The following is a 19,685-nucleotide window of genomic DNA, read 5'->3' as shown; positions in this document are numbered from 1 at the left end:
TCCTCAAAGTGGGCAGAAAAGTACCTGCCCAGTAAGGTGACCTGAGTTTCATCTCACCTGTTTAGCGTTATGAATAATGTAGGAGAACATCAAAGAGCACGTGGACTTGGTTTGCCCTCCGAGAACTTTTCTGTTTGGTTGAAGAGAGAATTACAGGAAAAACAGTTAAATGTTGGGTTATTTCCAACCTTCCATCCACTGAAATGATCTGTGGTAGTTGAGAGTTAAGCATAGTTGGGGTAACAGCGTTTCCCTAAATGAAGATAAATTCATAAAAGGCGTAGTATTTGGGAACAGTCATAAAAATTTGATAAGCACGTATCTGAACTGGACATTAAAAGATTAGAAAAAATGGAGGGGAGTATAGAGGGTATTTTGAATAGATAGGTGGACATGAAAAAAGTCTGCCAGTTTATTAGAGGTGCCGTAATCTGTGTAATTCAATCGCAATTAAAAATAAAACCAAACAAAATGTATGTATTGAACGGATAGCAGAGCTCTAGTTTGGGACAGCCAGATACTGATAGACCTCCTGGTCTTCAAAGATATTACATCCTTCGGTCCTATATACATAACATAGTTAAACAATAACACCTCGGGCTTCCCTGGTGGCGCAGTGGTTGAGAGTCCGCCTGCCGATGCAGGGCACACGGGTTCGTGCCCCGGTCCGGGAGGATCCCACATGCCGCGGAGCGGCTGGGCCCGTGAGCCGTGGCCGCTGAGCCTGCGCGTCCGGAGCCTGTGCTCCGCAACGGGAGAGGCCACAACAGTGAGAGGCCCACGTACCGCAAAATAGTAATAATAACACCTTGGAAGATGTGCCCCAATAAAAGTAGTGTTAAGGAATGCTGTGTCTGTGACCTGGGAGCACGGAAGGGCTCCATGGAGGAGCTGAGATGTGAGATGGGGAAGATTTCCAGATGGATGGGAGGAGGATAGGGGATCCATTTGAGTACTTGGTCCTCTTATAAGAAGCAGCAAGTTTTAGGGATCCTTTTAGGCCCTGAAGCTTTCTCGTGAAAATCGTGATTTCATAGTTCATTAGCAAATGAATAAATCATTACAACTTATACATAGCCATCTTCAAAGATTGGAATCCAAAAATGAAATCACTGCTGTCGTCATGGTTTTAGATGCCACAAAGTAAATTCTACTTTTTCAGCCATAAACTTAAGGAGAAAGGGTAAACTTTTTCAGAGTTAAATGTTTTCAGAGTGAAATAGCCAACACACCAAAAACAAAATGTAAAAGAGAAAATAAGTTTACATACTATGGTCATCCTCTTTCATCTTCTTTCATCTCCTGGAGTTACGCTAAATATTTCTGATAATTAAATAAAATGAATGCAGAAGCTGTCGCCTAGCTTGACTTGAAGTAGCAGAGGAATTTGAGTATTTTTTATTGGATGATATAATAGGATTGCTTCCTTCACTGAAGCTGGTTTAGGAGGAAGCTGGAATATTGTGTATCAGAAATACGTGTGTGCTGACTTGGTTCTGCCGAATTCCACTCTACATCACTGAGTCTTCTCTTGAGCCAGGTTGACTTACTAACACTTCCTCACTGCCGTGGTGGATTAACGGTGGTTGCAAGTTCTTCGTCACACTCTCCATCAAGACTTATTTCCCCTGTCCTTGAATCTCAGCTGGCACTGTGCCTGCTTAGCCAACAGGATGCAGTGGACATAGCCCGTGCCACTTCCAGAGTCAGTCTTAAGGAGGACTTACAGCTTGCACTTCCTCCCTCTTGGGCTGCACCCTCTCAGAACCCAGCTGCCATGCTGTGGGAAGCCCAGGCCACATGGAGAAGCCACATGTTGGTGCACCATCCAACAGTCCCTGCTGTCTTCCCAGCTGCCATGTGGCATTAGCTGCCAGTCATGTGCGTGAATCTTGAATGTTTCAGCTCAGTTACACCTCCAGGGATTGCAGCCCCAGCTGACATCTAATGGAGCAGAAGAATCACTCAGCTGAACCCAGTAAACTGCAGGCTAGTGAGATACAACACAGTGGTTGTTGTTTTAAGCTATTTCAGGGCAATTTGTTTCATAGCAATATGTAACTGAAATAGCTTTCCAAGGAAAATCCCGGAACTGAGACTGTACAAGAGCTCATTCAATTGAAACTGTAAATAGATCATATTTTAAAAACCTATGCTTAATTCTTGTAACTTCTGAAAATCCCTAGGCAGAATTTTAGAAGCCTCTTGTTTTGGAAACTAGGCACCTTTAAGTTCATTTACCAGCTACATTAAGGTAAAATTAAAATGCCTATTTCATGGTTACACTTTCTGGTTCACTTATTTTTCCCGTTGAAGTAATAGGTAAGCAATATGTAATGAGATGCCTTCTTTTGATTAAAAACGAGAAACAGTATTTTTCAGTAGAAAGAGCATGAGTCAGACTTTTGTTCTAATCTTGGTTCTGTTACTTAAGAGCTGTATGTCCATGGCTAAGTTATCTAAGCTGCCTGAGTCCATTTTTAAAAAATTATTTTCAAGATAATATGTACTATACAGGATGAGCGAAGGTCAGAAATCATGTATGCTGAGAACCTAGCAGAGTGCCTGGCACAATGGTGGAGCTCAATGAAAGTAGCTTTGGGGGGCTTCCCTGGTGGCGCAGTGGTTGAGAGTCCGCCTGCTGATGCGAGGGACGCAGGTTCGTGACCTGGTCCGGGAGGATCCCGCATACAAAAAAAAAAAAAAAAAAAAAAGTAGCTTTTGTTGTTATGAAGGGGGTGGTAATGTGGTTTTAAAAAGTAGTGGAAATTTGTCTTTTGTTCATTTTTTAGAGGGACATGGAAATATGGGTGTTCCTGAGCTTTATTGGAGATGGAGCCTAAAGGGTTAAAGTGAGGTGTACTTGCAGTTCTTCCTACAAACATGCATGTTTTATTGGACGGAATTCTGATCCCTAATCCTGTTCACACTACCCTGTTCTCACTTCTTTATTGCTATAGAGATTTGGTAAAGGGATAAAGGCAACTTCTGACTCGTAGTCTCAAGGGTAGAACTAATGGAAAATTCCTTTTATTCTTCACCTCCTGTCCTACTCCCTTTCCTCAATTAGGTTTACCTTCCAGTTGGATGGGAAACAACTTTATAGGTTGCTGGCTCCCTGCAAGCTGATCTTAGCTCCAAGAAGCCACAGTGTTCATAGGCTACATCTCCAGGGAGGGCACATACACATCCCACAGTCTGATTTGTGTAGTCCAGGGGAAAATAACAGCCGTGGCAGCCGACAGGATTCTGTCTCCGAAGTTTTGTCCTCGCCTTTACCTAATCTGTTCTTTTCCTTTGTAAGTGTTGGTCACCTTTAATATGACAACTAGAGCAGTGCCCAGTCATTTCTTTGTCTGCTGAGTACGTCTGTTCTTAATGATGGAGGTGAGGTGACTAGTTGTCATTGGTGCAAGTGAAGGACCACTCTTCTTAACTATAGGTTACTGTTTTCAGTGTCTTCTCTTAGCTGCCTGATTGGGCTACCTGAACCCCATTTTGGTCTTTGAAATCTAGGTGACCTTGGCTGTGGGTGAAATGCCAGTATATTATACTTGAGTGAAATATTGGTTTGGGGCAGAATTGAGGAGTTAAGTACCACAAATTTAACCTGGGTGATACCTAAAGGAATTATAAATTATTCTAATTTGGCACAAATATTTACTTGCCTGTATTGATTTTGAGAATTTACATGAATATTGATAATTAAAATCTTAATACCTCTCAGTTTGAATACTGTAATTGCCTCCATATAGATTTTCTGTGATGTGAAATTTCATGTCCATTGCTAGAATCTTTAAGAAACATCTCTGCTTTAAAATCAAATAGTTAAAGCTAGAAAGTAGGCATATGAATTATTTTAAAGTACCAGTTACCGGTATATAAGTGCAGATTATATACAGATGAACTTAAGGATAATTCATTTTGCCCGTAAGTTTGTCAGAGTCATAATTACAATTATGCAAACTGCTTCAGGCTTTTGTCATTGTTGTTAGTGATAGTACTGCAAACACATTTTAAGATATTACTACCCTTTAAATCACTTATAATTACGGGCTAATTTAGTTTTGAAAGAAATGATAATATTATCTCATGCCCACTCAGAGCTTAAAAATATTTCAAAGCAGTGGCGATTGTGCTATACAAACCATAATGTGCTTAAAGCAGATTCTCTCAGGATTTAAGCTCTAAATTTTATTGCTTCTGGGACTCACATGATGGTTATGTAGTATGGATTTAGAGACAGTTTTTAAGACTCCTGTTGACATATGTGAGCAAAATGGTTCCTTGGAAACCATTCAGGTGTCCAGTCACAGTAAAGCGTGGATTAGAGATTCAGATGCGTATCGCGTGTGCTGACACACAACGAACTGGAGGGTCAGGGCAGCCTGGACTCTATAAAGTACAGTGCATTTCTTCCAGTCTTTTAACCACTGCTGTTTTAAAAGGAAAAAGAAAAAAGTCAGCATCGAAATTATCTGTAAGGTAAAGCTACTGAGACTTAACCCCAAAGGCATGCTCTTAGAGAAAACTCTTCTTAATCTTTGCAGTGCGGTTATAGCTGAAGACATGCGGTATATATTACAGTGCCCAGGGAATTCAACCTCCAACAGTGTGGAGTCACAATGAAGGCTAATTTCAGGATGAAGTGGGCGCCTTTGCTTCCTCTGTAGCTCTCTTACTTACCGGCATTTCTTGTTTGCTGGACATTAGTCCAGGACTGCTGTGAGTGGGACAGGGCAATGGAAATTTAAAGGGGACCACAGTGGGGACATATGAACCTCTCTCCCCTCCCCTAGCACCCCATCCTCCAACATACACTCGGCACTTCACGCTTGGGCATCACCAAGTCTAACCCGGTCATTGCAAAAAGGGCTGAAGGCAGAGCTGTCCATGGTTAGAAAAAAAAAAAATGTTCTCGCTGTTGGTTGAAAATTCAGGTAATAACAGTCCTCTTGGTGTACAAAACTTATTAGAGGGCTGGGGAAGGAATGCTATCTCTCAGCAGCAGGCAGGAAGAAATTGCTGTTGAAAAGCTTACCTCTCTGGGGAGGAATCAGATATCAGACTTTGCCAAGCCTCAGGTCCAACCCATAAGGTCCCACCTACATCCCTCCCTCCCCCGCTGCGCCCCATCCCAGCTTTGTTAGATTGCTAGCATCGATCGCTGGCTTTTTCTGACCCAACAGTGGGTGCAGGAAAGAGAGCCAGCAAGACTTAGAGCAAGCAAGGTTGGGGTGGAAAACTGGGGCAGCTTCGGTAGGGAGAAAAAAAAAAAGAGAAGGAGGCGAACGGGGTTGGGGGCCATGGGGACTAAGCTTAACTGGTGCCTGCCAGCTTCTCTTTGATTTGATGGCCTTTATTCCTTCTAATTGGATAAAATAGGAAGTCACTGGCAGTCCCGCGTTGCTGGGTATACTGATTTTACTCAGACCAGCCAGCAGCCCCAGAGTGCGGATGGAGGGAGGCGGGTGGGAGAGGAGGGAGGAAAAAGAAAGAGAAAGGGAGAAAGAGAGAGAGAGAGAGAACGCTTTTGGAGGAGGAGGGGAGAGGAAGGTAGAGAGACGGTGAAGAAGGGAAGAGCCGCAGAGGAAGAAAGTGAATGAGCGCTCGGGAAGGACAAAGAATAGTTGGTTGCCGGGTGAGGGGTGGAGGCAGGGCGGGGAGCGCAGTTACCGCCCCTCCTGGCCGCGCTCTCGCCTTCAGATCCCTCTGCGATGAGACTGTTTGCAGTGATGCTCGGAGGGCAGGCACCTGCTGCTCTGTAATGATTCAGCCCCTTTCAGCCGTCGCGTTAACACAACAGGATGCTGTTGCTACTGTCACTGCTGCCTCTCCTGCCGCCGCCGCTGCTGCCGCCGCCGCCGCCGCCGCTGGTCCTGCTTTTGCTTTTACTTCTCCTGCATGACAGTTGTTTTCTCCATCTGAGCAGACCCCAGTTTCAGATGCTCGAGGTGAGAAACATGCCTTTCAGTTTGGGCTACTGGTTTACTTAACTGACCAACAGATCAGCTCGGTTTCTCTTTTGGCCTCTGTCCTTCTTGACCAGCCGGGATGCTTTGGAGAAGCATTTAAAAGAACTGCAAAAGTGGCCCAGAAACAGCAGTAAAGAATTACAATATACTTTTATTTGGTAGTTGCTAGAGGCTTTCTTTTCTTCTCCGCCTGCTTTCCTCCTGAACTCCTCTTGCTTTCGGTAATGGCTCTGGACTTGGAGGACTTATCGATTTCCCCCTGTAAGATGCTGTATCATTTGGTTGGGGGATGGTAATGGACGGTGCGGGAGGCCAGGCCTTCTGGAGGTGAGCCGATGGAGATTTCTCCCCCAGACATGTCCGAGGCAGCTGCTGAGAGGTCCTCCAGCCCCTCCACTCAGCTGAGCGCAGACCCATCTCTGGATGGGCTTCCGGCAGCAGAAGACATGCCGGAGACCCAGACCGAAGATGGCAGGTCCCCGGGACTCGTGGGCCTGGCTGTTCCCTGCTGTGTCTGCCTGGAAGCTGAGCGCCTGAGAGGTTGCCTCAACTCAGAGAAAATCTGCATCGTCCCCATTCTGGCTTGCCTCGTCAGCCTCTGCCTCTGCATCGCCGGCCTCAAGTGGGTGTTTGTGGACAAGATTTTTGAGTATGACTCTCCCACTCACCTTGACCCCGGAGGGTTAGGCCAGGACCCTATTATTTCTCTGGATCCAACTGCTGCCTCAGCTGTGTGGGTATCATCTGAGGCATACACTTCACCTGTCTCTAGGGCTCACTCTGAAACTGAGGTTCAAGTTACAGTGCCAGCTGACAATGCCGTTGTGTCCTCGGAGCCTTCAGCGGTACCAACCCCGAAGAATCGTATTTTCGCGTTTTCTTTCCTGCCATCCACTGCTCCATCCTTCCCGTTACCCACTCGGAACCCTGAGGTGAGAACACCCAAGGCAGCCACTCAGCCACAAGCAACAGAAACTAATCTCCAGACTGCTCCTAAACTTTGTAAGTAGAGACAGACGGATGATGATGTGTGAAGGAGAGGGGTGGGCTTGAGGTCCTCAGAAGTGTTCTCTAGAGTGTGTAGCTGTGTCCTTTTCTTCTTGGATTTTAATGGCATGGTTTGGTTTAAGTGTATCATGTGACTGGGATGCTCCGGGGTGGCGTGGAGAGATGAGTGAAAAGACCGTGTGAACTGCTGGTTAGAACGGATGCTCTAGCAGCAGCTCCCTCTACCTGGATTGTTAAATCTGGGGTGGGGAACCCAAAACTTCAGCGTCTGGGAGCCATGCTTGAATTTCAGTTACATTCCACTGATTTCTAACACTTTTTAGATTAAAACATCAGACCATTGTGTATGTTCCTGTGTCTTTTTGTTTTCCCATATAAACTTCCGATCACCTCTCCTCACCTTTCTGTTACCCTCTGCCTCCCAGCCAGCCCAAGCTGCCTGTTCTCTTTCTCCATCTCTTCTTCCTGTTCCCTAAACCACTTCTCCCCACGTTTGTATTTTAATCGGTTCTTCCTGATACCGCATGAAATCTTTACATGCGTATAGTGCTCACCTCTCAGCAGTATCAGACGGTTGCTGTCGTGCTCAGATAGTGGTTTGAGTTGCTGAGCCCTTATTATGGGGCAGTTTTATTTTATTCAGGACGTGGTACAAATCTGCATGAAAGGATTTTCCCAAATTAGGTTTTTTAAGTTTTATTGAAGTATGGTTGATTTACAGTGTTAATTTCTTCTGTACAACTAAGTGACTTAGTTATACATATACATATATATATATATTCTTTTTCATATTCTTTTCCATTATGGTTTGTCCAATTAGTTTTGTTTTCTGTAATCAAATGTTTAAGTAGCTTCCTTGACAGTCATTAAAAAGTACAAGATCCATTAGTAAGGTACCTCGTTTTTTTGTTTTAGATGTGTCCTTTTTATCCGTCACCTGAGTAAAGAGAGGCCACGCTCTTAAAACAATACAGAGCGATATACTGCTGTATGTTCTGGGTCATTGCAATGCTTTAAAATGGAAAAGTTGTCAAGGATGAAACCATGACCAGTCAGATTGTTCTAAACGTCGTTATAGAAGAGGAGTTTTCTATAGCTTTTTTTTTTATGTTTCTAATTTATTTTTGTTTCTCTATCTTCTATCACTTTTCACCATTGAGACTATTTACTTAGAAAAAAGTAAAGGATCAGAGAATTTGGTTCTGAATAACGTGTGTAAAATCTCTTAGAGTTAAAGGAGAGTTGAGGGTAAGGATTCGGTGATGAAATACCCCTTCTGGTTCCCTCTAGATGGTAATGAAGAATACAAACATCTTTTTTCAGATATATTCAGTATGAAGGAGAGCTGTGTGTTCTAGAAATGCAGAAAAAGTTCATTTGTGCTTGTGATTCAAGCTCATTTCATACACATGAGTTTCTGTGGCAAAGATTTAAAGAAAAAAGAGGCTTGTTTTTCAGGTGTAGTTAGGGAAGAACCTCCTTTCTGCAGACACTGCTTTGTATCTTTATCAAATCCCTGAAGTGTCATTAAAGGTCTGACAGCCATCACTGTATTCACTGCCTCTTCCCACCTGGCAAAGTGACCGGGAAATAATACCCAGATGAAATGACAGGCTATAAAAAGCAAGTACAGATCTTGCAAAGAGAAGCACAATTCACCATGAAGACAAGGTTACTTCTTTGTCTTTATCATTTTCAACTTAAGTCTTTAATTAAAATGTGCCTGAATAGGTTTAGCTGTCCAGAAAAAGAAGGAGGACCCTGTGAAACACTCTTCAACTAAACCCTGTAATTTTGTCATCAGAGGCAAACAAAGAAAGCTCCAGCACAGTTTCCTGATCTAGGACCATGTTAAAAAGTATGTTGTGATGTTTTGAGAAATTATTTTTTAAGGTAAATTCTTCTACTAAGTGTTTTAATAGATTATACATTCCATGCAGTTTCTTTTCTTTTTTCCAAACCAGGACATTGATTTTTCCGGCATTTCTATTGAGTGGAAAAGATTTACTGCTGCCTAAAAGCATCACAGTGGCCGGTTCTGGCCAGATGCACAGCTGCAGCATTCTCAGTGCGTTGGAGATACGCCTACAAAAGCTGTCTGGGAAGTAGTTTTCTCCTGAAAAGTTAGGGCTACACAGTTGGTTAACACTTTACTGCCTATAGGGTTTGCTGTGTGGAACACTCTGGGTTAAGTTTTTGAACTAGTGCCTGAAAACAACAAAAACACGAATATCCTAAAAATTGTGCGTCTGTATTCCTTTTATTTTGGAAAGGGATTTGGTCCAGGGAGCTTTGTTTTCAAACACCCATAAGTGGTTGCTTTTGTTGGTTAAGAGTCTTGTAACCATTAACGAAAGGAAAGCAAAAAAAAAAAAAAAAGCTTGGAATTAGGTTGTCATTTTGCAATCTGTTTCACTTTTTGCTCTTCCATTAAGAAACTGTCGCTTAGTCACAGAAGAACCGGGTCTTTTCTTTCATCCTCCTGCGTGGTTTTGGCATGCACGAAGCTGTCACAGCTTTAATTTTTTTTCGAAAGGCATTGTCATATCTGAACCATGCTCTTCCGTGGTCTCAGGACTTGATTCTCCGTTTCTATCTGGCTCAGCATATTCGGCGTATTATGCACAGAGCTGTAGTCTTCAAGGTCATAGTCTGTTGAGGGCTAATTGATTCTTCTTTATCCTGGAGCCTGCGAGAGTGGAAGAGAGACAATCCTAGTAATTGTGTCTGCTGTGTTATTTCCCAAACCAATCTACCTATTAGCACATTAGGGTTTTATTCCATAAATACTAGAATTACCCTCTCCCTCACTGACTCTTCTAAAATCCAGACACTCTCTGTCTTTATTATAATAAGAGGCAAAGTATCACCTTTTAAATTGCCTAGAGGTATAGGCTATGTCAGCCGTTCTAAAATGGGTATGTCTTTCATAAGGCAATATAACTGCATGTTCTCACCGTATTAATCTATGCATACATGTAGACATTAAGAAATATAATACAGGGCTATAATTTAATATATAGACTATATATAAAATATGAAAAAATTAAAATGTATATGTAATTCTAATATTTTTCTGCATAGTTAGTGGTTTCCCACTATGATCATTATATTGTGACTAGTTAAGTTTTTAGTTTTCATCAAGTCACTTAATACTGGAACCATTCATTTGTTTTCCTTGCCTGGGCTTTAAGATTTTTCTTACCCTCTGTTTATATGGAAGGATCTGACTCTGGGAGATTGCAAACTTAGATGACTGTAAAAAGAACTGATTAATTGAATTGTAACCAGGAAACTAGCATACCATCTTGAAAGAAAATGTATTTTTGGATGGGACAACCTGCTTGACAACAGACTCTTGGTTATTAGAATGTATTAATATTTTCATCTTAAGCCAAATTTGTTTTAAATCTTTGTACTGTTGGGTTTCATGGCAAGCCATTGTTACCAGAGTGACAATATGAAGTACTGCCATATGCAAAATTCAACACAATTAATTGAATATACCATAGGATTTCTTCCCTTCCATTGAAAAGTGGCATTCATTTTAAGTCCAGTAGATTTTTCTAGGTCTTTGCAATTGTACTTATAGTATTTCAGAATGGTGATTCCAAATAACTTTTCTCTGCTTTAACCATATTTATTGAGAGCCTAAGATGGAAAAAGCTGAAAGCTCCTCAATTTGAACCAAGTAATTTTATAAATCTACTGATGAGGAAAGCCAGACTCTGAAGGATTAAGTAAAATTAAGTCTTTTACTAAAATTCACAAAACTCTGAAAGATTTAGGGAAATCCCAAATAGTAGGAAACAGAGTAATGTCCTGTCTCCCAAAATTTAATCCTAAACAGTTTTCTTCTATCATTTTTCCCCTGTTCTAGAGAGTTAGAGCTGAAGACTAACTCTGGTAGTTTAAGTGGCATCTGCCTGGTAGTTAAGGGAAGTACTTCCAGTGTGACCACTGGTCACGTGTGTATGGTTCACTTAAAACATTAAAATTAAATTTTCTTCTGATTTTCTTCTTTTGCTCTCACGAAATTTTCTGCAGTTATGGCCTTTTTCTTTTTTATTTTATCACACATACAGTGTTCCGCTTGCTTTTGAAAACAGCTTAGGTTTTTCTAGGGTGATCTCTTTCTTGACAGGCAGCAGATGGCTATATAGCTCACCTCTTTCCTGAATATCCCACTTTGATTATTTCTCCTTATTCCTTCCTCTCCCTTCCCACCCTCCCAATTATACCTTGACTCTTTCTTATTTTCCTAATTATGCCTTGGTGGCCTTATATGTCAAAATTCCATTGCATTCTAAGATATCAATGCATCTTCACCTGCCTTTTCTTTCCTATAGAACTTCATTGCATTTTAATACCAAACAGTATTTACACATATTACAAAAACACATACCAAAAAATGTCTCCATCCAGTAAACAATATATTGGTTTGTTACTGGCACCATCGATTCAGACTTTCATCCCTTTTCTTTATCTCTCCTTCTTTTCCACTGTATAAACATATAAATATACATATCAGCATTTCTGCATTCCCAGAAAATCATTATGTCCCAGGCCATACATCTCTGTTCTGTCTTCCTTCCCTTTTAATAATACCTCATCGTATCCTTTTAAAACATGAAGAGAGAGATAATTTGTAGATTGAGAAAGGCATAAAAAAGTTATGACTTGGGCTTCCCTGGTGGCACAGTGGTTGAGCGTCCGCCTGCCGATGCAGGGGACATGGGTTCGTGCCCTGGTCTGGGAAGGTCCCACATGCCGCGGAGCGGCTGGGCCCATGAGCCATGGCCGCTGAGCCTGCGCGTCCGGAGCCTGTGCTCCGCAATGGGAGAGGCCACAGCAGTGAGGGGCCCACGTACCGCAAAAAAAAAAAAAGCAAAATAAAAAAGCTATGACTCATCTAATGTTACTCGTGTCCACCGAATCTATTGCACTTTCTATCAGCCATAAAATACCATGCCTGCTTTTATGCTCGTGTTTGCATTTTTATTATTGTTGTATGTCCATGTTTCAGTTTTCTTTTATTGTTTACTCTTTTTCTTTGTTCAGCGAATACATCTCAAAAACCTACTATGGGCCAGGCACTGTTCTAGATTGGTTATATCACAATAAAAAACAGTGAAATCCTTGCCCTCACAGAGCTTTTGTTCTAGTGGATTTTAAGAATCGATTTGCACAGCTCGAGTTATTTCTTTACTTTCCTACACAAATACTCTCTGAATTTAGTGTTTCTTCCCCTTACCTTCATTTTATTCACATTTTGACTGCCATTCCTGTTCCTCCCATAGTATTCCTCTTCTCTATCTGTGGACTACTGAACACTTACCCAGCAATGTCCTTTATCTTAAAGCGACACCCATCCCATCTCTGCTACCAACAAGCTGGGTAACTTTGGCTGATTCCTGTTTGGCCTCTATGACACTATTTAACCAAACCATTGAAGTGGTTGGGAAGATAATATCTGTTTAGGAACACTCTCTTAAAATGGAAAATATATCCATAATTCTGCCATGTAAAGAATGTAAGATTACTTTCAGATTGTAGCAAGTTGATAGCTGTAAATATTTTTTTCAATCATACTTTCTGCGTGTTGTTATGGCTTACAGAACAAGGGCATTAACATAATCTTGAGGATTTTTAGTTTCATTGTCCAGAGAAAGGCTGGAATCTGTCATTAAGTTATCTAGTTCTCAAATTGAAAAGGAACTTGGGTTCATATATTGTTCACACGAGTAGGAATGAAATAAGATCGATCTTCATCATCTTAAACCTTGTTGCCATCTTTACTGCAGTGAATTGAACCCACTGTTTGTGTGTGTGTATTTGCATTCAAAGGTCATTTCTGAATAATATAATTGATATTCTGTAATCATACAATTTTATATGTTGAACATTTGGAGAGATTATCTGAGTGACTTCCTGAGGGAGGAAACTCAGATCTGGAAAAGTGAAGTGACTTGCCCAAGGACACTACAGCTACTTAGTGTCAGTGCTGAGACTAAAAACTGAAATAATCCTTTTCTTCTCTATACCCTGCTTTTCTTTTCCAAGTTGTTTGTAGCCTTTATGTTCAAATAGTATGTATTGCCTTAATTTAAATGATTGTGATTTCCTGTTTATTATTTAAATCCTAACTAGTAAAATTTTCATCACTCCACTATAGATGTCTTCTTTAGAGAAGAGAGTTTTACCCCTCTGCTTTTGATCAGTGTAGGACGCCCCTCTGGAGTGGAGGTTGGACATCCCTTTCCCAACAACGTAGTATATAGGAGAATTTTTTAACAATTAAAGTTAGCCCCTACTGAAGTGTGCTACTTATTTGGAAAGAATTTAGTTTCTTCTTAATGGAAGTATTCAATCAGTGACATTGTTGAGGAACATTCATGCTCAAAGCAGATTACTGAGTAGTTTACTACTGATATCTCTTACAGCTTTGATTTCTGTCTTGCCCTAGGGCACTAGCTTTCCAGTTGGGCAGACCAGAATTTAAAAAATTTTTTATTTTATATTGGAGTAGGGTTGATTAACAATGTTGTGTTAGTTTCAGGTGTACAGCAAAGTGATTCAGTTATACATATACATGGATCTATTCTTTTTCAAATTCTTTTCCCATTTAGGTTATTACAGAATATTGAGCAGAGTTCCCTGTGCTACACAGTAGGTCCTTGTTTGTTATCTCTCTTAAATGTAGCAGTGTGTACATGTCAATCCCAAACTCCCAGTCTATCCCCCCCCCCGCACCTTTCCCCCTCCGGCAACCATAAATTTGTTCTCTAAGTCTGTGAGGGGCAGACCGGAATTTTAATCTTACCTGCCATTCTTCACAGCCTCGAGCAAGTTAGATCATCCCTCTGAATCTGTTTTCTCATTTATTCATGAGAATAGCAGTGTGCATCTCTTGAGGCTGTTTGGGGGATTGAATGAGTTATGGGAAAACACCAAGTCCTAAGCCTAAAATATAGTAAATATGAAACCAGTACCAGTTTTCTCTCTCATTCTACTTTGACACCCTTCTTCACTTTATCCTTCTCCTCCTTTGATCTTGACAGAGTAGTTTTGTAACAAAATCTGGAGAGTAAGTTTGGGAGTTTGCGAAAGCTTATGCAAAACTTAGAAGATAAGAGTTGAAGAAGCATCATGGTGTAGTGGAAATTGTATTGGAAACGACATCAAATCCCAGTTCTACCATTTATAAGCTGTATGACCTTGAACAAATCACTTCACCACTTGAGATTTAGTTTTTACATCAGAACAAATGGGAATGTTAATCCCTAAAACGTTCATGAGATTGTGTTAAGGGCTACGTAAGTTACTCTATGTGGAAAAAAAATTCCTGATATTAGAACAGGGCTTAAGAAGTATTAACTTTCTTCTTCCTCTCTCTAGCACCACTCATATAAACAGTATTCACGTATGTTAACATTCCTAGGAATAAATTGTAGGGAGTCTTAACAAGTGGATTAACTTGTTATGTGTTAGAGTGATACAGAACTTTACTAATTTCCTAAACCGTAGTATCATTAAAAAGAGTGGTTTTTCCCCATAAAAAATTGGTTAGGATACATAGATTATTACTGTTTGGGTAATGTCCAAAAATCACGGTGTGAGGGGCTTTCTTACAGAGAGAATGATAAGGAGTTACTTGTAAGAGAGAAAAAGACAGGTAGTAACTAAAATTGTGTTTGTCATGAAAGTATCTTCTATGGGAAGGTTAGAGTAGTAAAAAAGAATCCATACAGTTTAGGTGTAGTGCACAGAAAGAGCTGAACCGAAAAGATCGTGAATCCTTCTTTATCTGAACAGAAATGATGTTCACCTAACGTTTTTCATTGTCCCAAACTGGAATTTCTGGACCCCAAAAGATAGGAATTAAGCTGTTCTCAGAATTTCACAAAACGCATAAAAATAATAATTTACATAGAATAATTTTACACGAGCCGAATTAAACATAGATGTTATTTTAATTTGGTTAACAATACAATATATATATATGAATTCTACAAATAATGTATGTATGTTTAGCTTATACATATAATATCCTAAATAAAAGGAGAAATGATTTGATAATTACTTAATAACTAAAATTGGGTAAATAAAGTCACTTAAAGTATAGAGGAAAAGGTTGTTTATCAATAAGTTTAAAAACAAAAATAAAAACAAAACTCTAGCCCTATATCTACAAACATGTATAGTAATCAGTAATAATATATGTTTTCATTTATTCTTTATTGTAGAACTAGAAATATGTGAAAACTTTTATGCTTTGGACATCTTGATTCTTATTTATTCAACTATGATAGATTTGCTGCAGAAATTGGACTCTGAATCAATATTGGAGCAATGAGGCCACCACTTCTAAGGGGAAAATATTTGACAACATACTAGGGCAGATTTTACCGGGGTATAGGCTTTTCTGACAGTGCAGTGGAAATAAGCTGATAGACCCAATAAAATTTGATGAATTATAATGGAAAGCTTCCTAAGGTAAAGCATTTTTAATTTTTCATCAAGAATATAGTGTGACAAGACGAGACTTGATTTACTATAATTTTCAGTGGTATGCACTTGAGTGTTTGAATTGCCTTTCTTGAGGTACTGCTATCTCAGCTGAAGGGGAAATATATGAGCTCTATTTTAAGCAAAAGTTAGTACAGAATTTAATACTCATATAATTCTCTACTTTAAAAAAAGTGTCTTCCAAATTCATTTTATTAACAACTCATAATTTAAAATTAAACCAAATGTCCATATATTCATATGCATTTGAAGATGAGAGCAACGTTGTGGACAAAGACGGTGGCCACAAAGGAAACATAATTAACAGGCAAACAAATGACACCAGAAGTTTCAAGTCTTAACTTTGCTACCTATGTTGGTGTCCGATGTTGATATAATTTTATTTCTCTAGTTTTCCTCTCTTCTCCGTCCCCTCATTTCTTACGTCCTTGCCATCCCACAGTTACTTTTCTCTTCACTCTCCCCACCATTCCTTCTTCTCCAGTGATCTTGCTGCACGTCTTCCTCAATTCTCCCACCCTCCTCTGAAGCCAGGGTCTCAGAGCATCAGAGGATATGGAGCAGCTGGTCTAGACCTGTGGTTTCTCCCTAGATGGGGTGGGGGAGGGAGAGTGAATGAGACCTGAACCACAGACTTGACTACGAATAGCCTGATGACTTTCATTGTTGCCTCTTCCTTTGCTAAGTAACAGGAAGTATTTGTTTGATGAAATATGTTGGTGTCATGTAATAAAATCTCCATAAATAAATGGAATGATCTAAAGACAATGGGATTGAACTCTTGTTAGCATTTGTTTGTAATCCCTTGGTGGAGCTTCCTGGGTCATAATTGCTTGGTCTTCTGGGAGCAAAAGGAATCAGTAACCATTGATTGGTACATGCTGCTAAGTATTGCCTACAAAGCAAATCTTATGAGTTATTAGTGGCCGCACCGAGTGTTACAGCTCTGATCTTTCCTTGCTATAATCCTTAGAGCAAGCTGGATTTTTACAGTTTTCCCATCAGACAACTCTTATGATTTTTCAAAGAGAAGAGAAAAAACAATGTCATGTCATCTGTGAAGACTTGGGTTTACATAGGGAAAAAATATATATATATAAAATAATCTCTTCAGTCTTTTTATCTTTCTACTTCAGTGACAGCAAGGAGATATCTACCTTAACCCCTGCTTAGGAAGTTCAGTTTCATATGCCTGTGATCCTCTAATTGTAGTTCATCTGCACTCTGGAACCTCAGGTACACACAGCTACATTTTACTAATCAGTAAACTATTTATAAAAACACTGGGATCAATATAGTAAGTCTTTGGCCTCTCAAAATCCTTGGAAATTAGTTGTTCTAGATTGCTGAGTTTTTTAAATAGCTGATGCTTTATCACCTTGAAACTTTAATTTTATCCGTTTTGGATCAAAATCTTTTGATAATCTATGCTACTTATTAGTGGGATTTATCAAATATAGAATCTTCATAATGGTGAGTCCGGTAATGTCTTGAGGACATAGTGGGTTAGGTTATAACTTTCTTAAAAACTGAGCTCATTAGGACATACTGAGTTATATTGGGAATTCTAACCCCAGACTGATACATATTTTAAATGTACTGGGTTATTACATAATTGCAATTAGAATTTCAGAGCTTTGAAGGCATCATGGAGCGGATTTAAACCAAATTTTTTCTTTTAGCACAGAGAAAAATTATGTAAACTATCTGTGCCTTAATTTCCTTGTCTGTGAAGTGGTGGCAATAATTATACCTCCCTCTTGAGGTTGTTATGAGGATCAAATAAGTTAATGTATATAAAGCATTTGGAGTCGTCCCTGGTACATAGCATTATGTAGTCGTGAGCTACCATTATGCAGTTTTTTTAAATTAAGTTGCATTTCCTTGAATTCTAAATTTGACGCCTTGCTATTGCTATAACGGGCTTGAAGAAAGGGACAGGAATTCCAAGGGACATATTGACCAAGACGTGGATATACTACCCTTTTCATTTGGTTTGCTCACGTGGCTTTTCCTCTGTGTGATTTGTGTTACCATCTTATCTGCATTGTTCTCGGGAATTAGAAGGAGAGCTGAGAAGGGTAATCATCACTCCACCTGTCAGCCAGAAACAGAGCTCCATGGTTTAGATGGGTTGAGAGAGAAAGCCCTCCTCGCTGGCAAAATGCCATCTACTCACGTTGCTGTGGACAAGCGTATGGATGCATACTTTAAATTTACTGCTGTGACTTCTTACTCTGCCACAACATAGTGTGCAGGTCCGGTCCATAAGAAGACAATGAAATTCTCTTCGTTGTTGGAGAGCAGTTGCAGAAGCTTCAAATTCTATCATTTTAGCAAGGCAGAAATCTACTCATTATCCAGATGTAGTCAATAAATTAATGTGATGACTGGAGCTGTCCATGATGAGATAACAGTGATTTGGAAGTATCTGAATTTTATGAAACAGGATTGCAGGAGAACCATTGACATTTTAAAGATGTAAGAGCTCTTACAGATAAGCTGATCAAAATATTTTACTTTACTCCTGAGGAAACCAAGATACAGAAATGTGAAATGATTGGCTGACATATTTTCATAGTTAGCAAGAAACAGAGACAGATCTAAAAAATGGGGATGCCACCTCACTGTGCTTTTTTTCCAAAAGCTATGCTCCTTTATATAAATCAGTTAAATGTTTAGGGTTGGGAAAACTTCATTTTTTCCATTTTTCCATATTCTTTATTGAATGACTCAGTAGGTTTTGTTCTAGGAGTTCACCCCTAAAGGAAGAAAACAGACAAAAGGGTAATAAGTAAGTAAGTCAATCATGTACTATTTTAGAAGGTGGCAACTTGTATGGAGCAAATAGCATAAGGTGGTCATAGCTCTCGGGGAGAAGCACGGTGATTTTAAATAGAATGATTAAAGTTGGCTGCCTCGGACAGGAATGAAGACGCAGACGTAGAGAATGGACTTGAGGACCTGGGGAGGGGGAAGGGTAAGCTGAGACGAAGTGAGAGAGTGGCATGGACATATATACACTACCAAATGTAAAACAGATAGCTAGTGGGAAGCAGCCGCATAGCTTCGCGCTTTGTGACCACCTAGAGGGGTGGGATAGGGAGGGTGGGAGGGAGACGCAAGAGGGAGGGGATGTGGGATATATGTATATGTATAGCTGATTCACTTTGTTATACAGCAGCAACTAACACACCATTGTAAAGCAATTAGACTCCAATAAAGATGTTAAAAAAAAAAAAGTAGGCTGCCTCAAGAAGGGAACAGTGAATAAAGACTTGAATGAGGGTACTTAGTTCAATTTAGGGATAAAGGAAACAAGGTGGGCATTGAAAGATATATACAATTCTGATGGGTGTCGGTATATTTCAGATTAAAGGAAGGTCAAGAGTGAAATGGGCATGTAGGCACATAGTAGGCCAGTTTGATCGGTATGAAGGGATTGGTTGATAGCTAGTGGTTATGAAGCATGCACTGTGTGCTCCATGTTTCACATGTGTTATCCAATCGTCACAAGAAAGCACGAGCTGGGTACTGTTATTGTCTTCTGGAATAAACTGATGTCACAGAATAAACTAATGGTCCAGACATTAAAATAATAAGAATGATGATGATGATATAAATAGTGCAAGAGAGAGTGGGAAGAAAACCATAAGTATAAGAGAGATTATGAAGAAAGAATTCCTCAGGACTAATTGAATATGGGGAAGGAAGGAAGGAAATGATTTTGCACACATGAGTGATTTAGAGGTCGTTAAATTAATGAGTTTCTGAATGACAAGGTCATATATTTATTCAACATGTATTTATTGTGTCCTGCTAAGTCTTTGCATATTTATACATTTACAGAGTGAGTAGATTCATGGTAGGAAGTGACTTATGCTCCAATTTCCAGGAAGTATTCGTTGTTTCTTCCTGAAGGGGCCACTCAGTTAAATAATATTAATTGTTCTTCCCTTGATATTCTATAAAGATTAAAATGGATAAAATACAGAAATGAAAGACATTTTTACTTTATCCTATATTGACATTATTCATTGTTGCTGGTGAATCAAAATTCTTTTGGGATATATATCCTCTTTAATAAGTGCCAGTAATTTGTGTACTGAGGTTTATTTTGGTGTGAAAATTGCATATGGAAGTGCGTATTGGATTTATAGTCAGCCCATTCTA

The 19,685-nt window shown here is 39.8% G+C and overlaps 1 protein-coding gene across 3 annotated transcripts in view; it reads left to right on the top strand.

The window, feature by feature from the left end:
- Positions 1 to 19,685, top strand: part of NRG1 (neuregulin 1) — a 215,602-nt gene that overhangs the window by 94,974 nt on the left and 100,943 nt on the right. For 2 of the 3 annotated variants that reach the window (XM_024765023.1, XM_024765025.1), the window contains exon 1: positions 6,311 to 6,977. The exons of the other annotated variant lie outside the window; for it this stretch is intronic. In XM_024765023.1, the coding sequence (XP_024620791.1) occupies positions 6,311 to 6,977 (667 nt within the window). Of the gene's footprint in view, positions 1 to 6,310; positions 6,978 to 19,685 lie in introns of those variants that run through there. 3 annotated transcript variants of the gene reach the window in all.

The sequence above is a fragment of the Neophocaena asiaeorientalis genome, unplaced genomic scaffold (assembly GCF_003031525.2).
Source record: "Neophocaena asiaeorientalis asiaeorientalis breed wild unplaced genomic scaffold, Neophocaena_asiaeorientalis_V1.1 scaffold14, whole genome shotgun sequence".
Taxonomy (NCBI): Eukaryota; Metazoa; Chordata; class Mammalia; order Artiodactyla; family Phocoenidae; genus Neophocaena; species Neophocaena asiaeorientalis.
This window is presented reverse-complemented; position numbering and strand designations above follow the sequence as displayed.